The 7,019-nt window shown below is 41.4% G+C and overlaps 1 protein-coding gene across 1 annotated transcript in view; it reads left to right on the forward strand.

The window, feature by feature from the left end:
• Window positions 1-395: 395 nt before the first annotated feature.
• Window positions 396-7,019, forward strand: part of GPC5 (glypican 5) — a 746,092-nt gene continuing 739,468 nt past the window's right edge. The window contains exon 1 of the mRNA XM_027771471.1: window positions 396-759. Within this exon, the coding sequence (XP_027627272.1) occupies window positions 594-759 (166 nt within the window). The 5' untranslated portion in view covers window positions 396-593. The remainder of the gene's footprint in view (window positions 760-7,019) is intronic.

A 7,019-nucleotide genomic window follows, 5' to 3' on the forward strand; every position in this document is an offset into this window, starting at 1 on the left:
TTATAATGTTTCGTCTTAGTTGCAGCTGGTGTTTCTCATCTCCTGGCTGCTCTGATCCTCTTCATACATTCTCTTCTTTTCCTCAGGGTGTTGTCCCCAGGATAGACTGGGAGAGCTGGGACGGATTTCCTTGTGCTTATCCGTTCCTTTGCTGAAGTACACGCCTCAGTGAGGTGTCTCCAGCGGTGGGCCCAGCTTGGACTGCATCGCCGCGAGGGCTGGGCTGGCGGCGCGCCGGGGGCGTGGCCTGTCCGCGGGGCGGGGCGGGGCGGGATGGGGAGGCGGGGCTTCCTCGCTGAGCTTGGCGCGCGGACACTTCCCAGGTTAGCGGCTGGCGAGCAGAAGCCCTGGCGGCTGGCGCGGGTGGCCCGGGGGCGGGGCAAACAGGGGGGAGACTTAGCGGTGTTCCGCCTGAAAAGTCTGGTGCTCCAGCCTCAGGGCTGCTGAGAAGGCCGAGCGCTCCCAGGTGAAGCCGGGGTCGGCGCCCGCCGACAGTAAGCGCCTCTCAGAAGCCGCGGCCGCCGAACCTTTTCCAGCGCCTGCAGCGAAAGGCGCGCGTGGACAGCGAGGAGAAAAGGGCGACCAGGGCACAAATGATGGACGCACTGACCTGGCGCCTGGGCTTCCGCTGTCTCCTCCTCCTCGCTCTGCTTGGGTCTGCCCGAAGCGAGGGCATGCAGACCTGCGAAGAAGTTCGGAAACTTTTCCAGTGGCGGCTTGTGGAAGCTGTCAAGGGGCTGCCAGATTCGCCGCGGGCAGGTAAGGCGCGACTGGATGGTGCAGGGCAATGCGCCTGGACGCCGGTGCAGCACTCCCCCAGACTCGGGGTGGATCTCGTAGGAAGTTGACCTTTCGCGCCTAACAGCTGCGCGTGGTGAATCTCCGGAGCCCTCGGGATGCTCGGTGTGAACATCCCCAGCACAGCGCGGCTCTGGGGACGACTAACTGCGCCCGCGGCTGAGCCGAGTTCGGGGCGTTTGCTTACTGCAGCGGCCGGGCTCCCTTAGTCTCCGATGATGTGTCGTAAACAGCCAGTTAAGCAGCAGTCTGGGGACAGCGCAGCTCGACGCGTTTCTGTTCCGAGTGGGGATTGCTCCAGTACCCCCAGGGGTCCTCGGTTTGCTTCTTGCTCAGGGTGGACTAACTCGGGTTGGTTGCCTCAAGTTACACACTGAAAACAAGCCTGCGTTGTACTCCTTTGCTGGAGAATGGGGCACTAATAAGGGCAGCCGGTCTCTGAAATTAGGACGTGCACCCTGTACTCCCACAGAGATGCAACCCATGGCTGCTCGTTTGTACACTGGCACGAAGCCCTCCTTCTAGGACCCCGAACTGTTTAGTGTTTTCCCCTACGCCACGAGCTCCTTGCAAGCCTGAAAGGTGTTACGGCAACAGGCATCAAACTGAAGATAATTGGGGAGCCAGTTAGCGTAGATGAGAAACCCCAGAGATTCAGGGGGGAAGAAGTCGGTTAGTGTGGCCAGTGTAGACCATGCTTCCTTGAAGCCCCTTTGGCTACACATCCATCCTGTGCTCCTCATCCCCACCGCACACATTTGCTGGAAGAGCTGGAGCTCCCGCACACGTTCTGTCGGGAAGAGTATGTCTTAGTTGTCAAGCGCAGTAGCAGGTGTCTGGAGATAAGTAAGATCTTACTGGAGCAAAGCACATCTTTTAGCTGTGACTGTGAACAGACAGACGCTGTGTGGTTATTGGTTGAACAAAGACTTTGTGGAGGATACTTGAGTATAAAATCCATCCTCTTGAGTTTCCAGGGTGGGGAGACTTGATCTTAGCACTGCTGAGCTGTGGCCGCTTTCCTTGATTGATTTGCTGATTGTGAACTCAATTCTTAAGTGGGTATTTGGGAACATTGACTCAATCTGAATTTACATGACCCGTCTTAAACACACAAATATTTATTTGAATACCCATTTGGTAGGAGGTGCTTTTTCTATACATTTCTATTCGTTAAGACATGAAACTCCTTTATCAGCTTCTGATAAAACTGAAGCATGTGTGTATGAGGGTATGTGGGTGATGAGGACGTTGAACTGTGAAATCCTCACCTGAATCAATTGTATTAAAGTTTGCCCTCCATACCACAATTTTGATACATTCACTGTAAATCAACAGCTCCCCAGTAAGACCTTGATTTCACTCCTCTCTCCTATCTCAGTATTTCTGTTATCTGCTGAATGCAACACATGGACTAAAGGTGTTTCATTTCTAGAAACTTGTGTGTCATCTCTTTTCAAGAGGAACTTTCCAGACTATCAATCACTGAGATAGCATTTTACCAGAATGTGAGGGTAAATTGGAGCTCTGCCTTCCAGAGAAGGAAATGGTTGGAATTACTGCCTTTGAAACACATGACAGACAAAAAGTGCCAGGATGGCAAGAAGGTTCTTTTCTAAGTCATCAAGATCATTTCCCCATCCAGAGTACCTTTCTTTATCTGTGGCTTGAGGTAGTAAAGGAATCATAGCCACTCCTACCAAAAGGATTGTGCAGGATTGTACCCTTCTTGACATCTGTAGTGTTGGTGAAAAGAAATGCAAGACCCTTTAGTATTTTCATTAAGAAAAAGTCAGATGAAAGTATTATTCTGGGTTGGACTCACCCAATAAAAGCACTCCTGTATGATTTGATGTAATTCTGATTTTTTTTTTCTTTTCTCTGTCTAGCTGGTTATTCTTTCATTTGAATAATTCTACAAAATACTAACATTAATTTCTTTCTTCTCGCTTAAAAAAATTTCATTCCTAAGTTGAGGAAACACACATACCCCATGCTTCATAAATGTTCTTGATTTTTTTTGTATTTATAGATGACTGTAGTATTTAATATGCTTTAATATAGTAGAGGGGTATCTTATTGTCTAAAATTATCCCCAATCTCAAGAGAGAGCATAGTTAATACATAAGTAGTTATTTCCACATGAAAATGTTCTTTTAAACATCACTGAGCACAGTCTTCCACTGACTGAAGCTAATACATTTGCTTTGTTCCCCTTGGAAATACACACACACACATATGTGTATGTGTGTGTGTGTGTGTGTGTGTATGTGTATATATATATATATATATATGTATATATATATTAGTGATTTTTTGCATTTCTTGTCCGCAGTGGTTCTTAATTCCTAAGTTGTCTAGCCAAAATGCCATTTTTATAATATAAGCAGGTAGAACAACTTTTGCAATTTCTTCCTATATTTGTAAGTTTTACACCTTCTGAAGAATATATTTTTTGATTTGGAATTATTCAAATGGTGAGAACAACCACTTGAACAGTTTCTTAGATCCCTCTCACCTTTGTTCTCGATCCTGCTCCAATTCTTTTAAGCCTATTGAGCTCTTAAGGATGTTTGGATGAGAAATGTAAAAAAGGAGAGAAGGTGTAGATGTGATTAGAATTACAGATTTCCCTGTGTTCTGATTTTATTTCCCAAGTAGTAGTCAAGGTGCCCTTTGGTCTTATTTATTTTATTCAGGAAAGAACTGCTAGTGAAAGTGTCTCTTAAAGGTCCTTTTATTTTTATTTAATTTATTGGGGAGGGGAGATTACAGCTTTCCCATTGAAATTCTCTTCACACATGCATTGTTCACACAGGCATTATTTCCTCTTCATCCTCTTTCGAGGATAACTCAGAAAAAGGGAAGTTTACAAAAAAAAAATCAAGAGTATATCCAGATAATTTATTTACCAGCTAGTTTTTAAAATATGGTGTTTATTAATATAAACTCTATATCAAGTATACACAATACAGCAAGAAGTTTATAAAAGACAACTTTCTGTGGTAGATTTTAACTATAAATGGAATAATAGGAATGGTCTCGTGACATGGCAAGATAAATTCTAATACTATAAGACACTTTAAGTAGTGATCTATTTTTTGTAACTGCTTTTGTTATCATCAAATTTCATAATCAATGCAAGGACAGTATTTCCTTTTCCCACCCAGGAGAAACTTGGAGTTTGAAATTATAGACATTTGGGTTTCAAACCTTGATTTTGCCACTTACAGTTTTGCTTCTTAGGTTAGTCCATGATTGTCTTTGAACTTCTGTTTCATGATCTGTAAAATGGGGACATCATTAAAAGGTGGTTTCCAGGATGATGTGTAACAATGTAAACTGACAGAAATCCGTCACTTAGTAAGTGCTAAAAAACATACTTTTTGTCATTGTAATTATTTTATATCTTAATTTTAAGTCAATATTCCTTGATTTTTAAGGATGAAATTTTAGGTTTAGATTTCTATATATCAGAAAATGTTTTTATAGTAATGAGTCTTTTTAAAGTCACAAATGATAACCTCTTAAATTGGGAACTACATTTACATCCGAAATGGTACTTATTAGATTATGGTGAACATTTTCCTTCTTTTTTGTGAACTAATAACACTGTAAGAAAGACTGTACCACTACCCACTGCGACACTTGTAGCTACAGGTAGCGACACCTGTAACTACATAGAGATTCACATAATTAGATGGCTGGTGGCCATAGTCACTTACTGACAATAATCTCCAATGGGACTCCTTTTCTTATGTACTAACTTCTTTCGTTACTTGAACAGCATAGTTATGATAATAGCATTTTTAAAACCAAGAGTGGAACCAATGGTCTGACCCTGGGACAGATGTAAATTTCTTGTTTTCCTTCTATTGAAGCCTACCAGCCAAGAATCACCGGAAACAAGCTTGCCGTCAAACAAATTAGGTTCACTTTGCTTGTTGTGGCAAGGCAGATTGTACAGCACAGGAATGTGGATGTTTTGCTAATAGGCATTTGGGCAGGCTTTTTATATGATTTGGGCTTGTGCTGGGTGAATTTTAAGAAGGGTTTAGTGAACTAGGGCAATTCAGGAATTGACTATCTTGGTAACTTTTGTGTAGGTGTTAGGAAGATTAAGGGAGGGCAGTGGTCATTAGGAAAAAAGCAGTAGTAACTGGTGGTGGTCAAAGAGGAGAATATTTAGTCATTTTTGTGCTGGCAGTATCCTTTGCCTGACCTCTTGCATCACAGATATCAAAAGGTCCTTTCTCATCATTGTTTTCCTATTTCATGTAGGCTGTTTGTGTTGCATTGTGAATATCAAGGATCAGTTCCCGGTCAGTTTGTCATTTTCTCTGGCAAGTTCCTGTGTGTGCTTCGATGTCTAAGAGGATCATCATTCATTTTCACTCAGGCCTTTAGTAAAACTTAATGGGGGAGTGATTGTGATTTTCTACTGTAGGGTCATAGAATATGAATATCTGTCAAGGACCTGAACTACACTGATCTCACTCTGTTCCCTCATAAAGTCAACTGTAAGTATTGCGTCAACTATAAACATTGTCAACTATAAATGTTATGTATGTCACTATCCTCCCTCCATCTCATCATCAAAAAGTTCCTTTTTTGCTGAGTAATAATTGGTTTTATGAGGGGTGCAATATGGAGAACTTAAGAGTAGTATTTTAGGGACCAGCAGGTGACATAATGGCTATGTCACTGGACTCCCACATGGCTAACCATGGTTCAAGTCCCAGACCCAGAGACTTGAAACTCAAGCCAGGCATGTGTGCATGCATGCCTGAAATCCTGAGAGGAGAATGGCAGAGAAGGGATTGCAGTGTGACCATCCCCACCCCAGGCGCGAGGGGTGATTTCTCGCTTTAGGTCTCTTTGGTGAACATACATGCCCTATAGCAAAAATCTCTTCTAAAAAAAAAATAGCATTTTTTATTTACTCCCTTCTCCCATGCTATATTTGCTTGTTTCTAGCTTGTTAAAATTTTCTGGAAATTGGGCTGGCCCCATGACATGGTAGATCTCACATGATCAACCACAATGGTGACTTAAAAAATCTATCCTGTGTGTGTGCCTAAAATTCCAAAGTTTTTGAGAAATGGAGTAGAGGGGATTGTGATATGACCATTCCCCTCTGAGGGTGCATTCCCTTCTCTCTGGCAAGCATACACACTATCTGGCAAATTAGAAAGAAAAAAACAACTTTCTGGAAAATGGGTTTTTATTGTGTCTTGTGTGTGTGTGTGTGTGTGTGTGTGTGTGTGTGTATAAAATCTACTTTTGACCTTATCCTTATATTTGATAAGAACATCTTCAAGATCCATAACATTTATTTTATCATTTACTGGTAAGACTAGAGCAACATTGTACCTATGTGTCCCTCCTAAACAGACAAGAATTATAAGTGAATAGTCTATTGGTTTAACTGTTCAACCAACAAACCACAGATCCTGTTTGTTAAAGTGGAGTCAGCAAAGACTTCAAACATATGCCTTGTTGAAATAGATTCTTTGTGAATGTGGTGCTTGACCTACTCAGTTAAATAACAAAAGCCATTATTTTTAATAGACAGACATTTTTCTTTTTAAAAGCCTGACCTTCAACTAGAAGAAGATAACACCAACTATGTCCTCAGTTTTTCCCCTTTTCATCTTTAATGAATTTCAGATTTCACTAATGGTACTGCTAAAATAATACTAAAATGAGTCTTCATTCTTCTATGAATTATAACAAATATAGCTTTTGATTAGTTATATCAGTCCACATAGGGATACCATGCAAGTTGAATATATAATATACTTTTATAGAAAGAAAAAATGTGATTGTGTACTTCCATGTTTTAATGAAAGAATACATATCTTTTTAAAAATTATTTTATTTAACTTTGTTTATTATTATTATTATTTTCACATGAGTTTTGCCAGAGAAAGACCGAGAGAGAGAGAGAGAGAGAGAGAGAGAGAGAAAGCCGCCAGGTCTGGGACTCGAACCATGGTCAGCCATGTGGGAATTCCAGCACCTTAACCACCATACCACTTGCTGGTCCCATGAATACATATCTTTTTGAAAATGTAAAGTTTAAAAAAGTACAAAGAAGATAATTTTTATTTATTTATTTCTATTTACATTTTTTAATATATTCAATCCCATTATTTAGCTTACAGGGTGATCATTTCAATATGTGACCATTTCTCCCCAGTCAAGTTGATCAAAAAAAT

Source organism: Tupaia chinensis, unplaced genomic scaffold, assembly GCF_000334495.1.
Source record: "Tupaia chinensis unplaced genomic scaffold, TupChi_1.0 Scaffold000033_1, whole genome shotgun sequence".
NCBI lineage: Eukaryota > Metazoa > Chordata > Mammalia > Scandentia > Tupaiidae > Tupaia > Tupaia belangeri.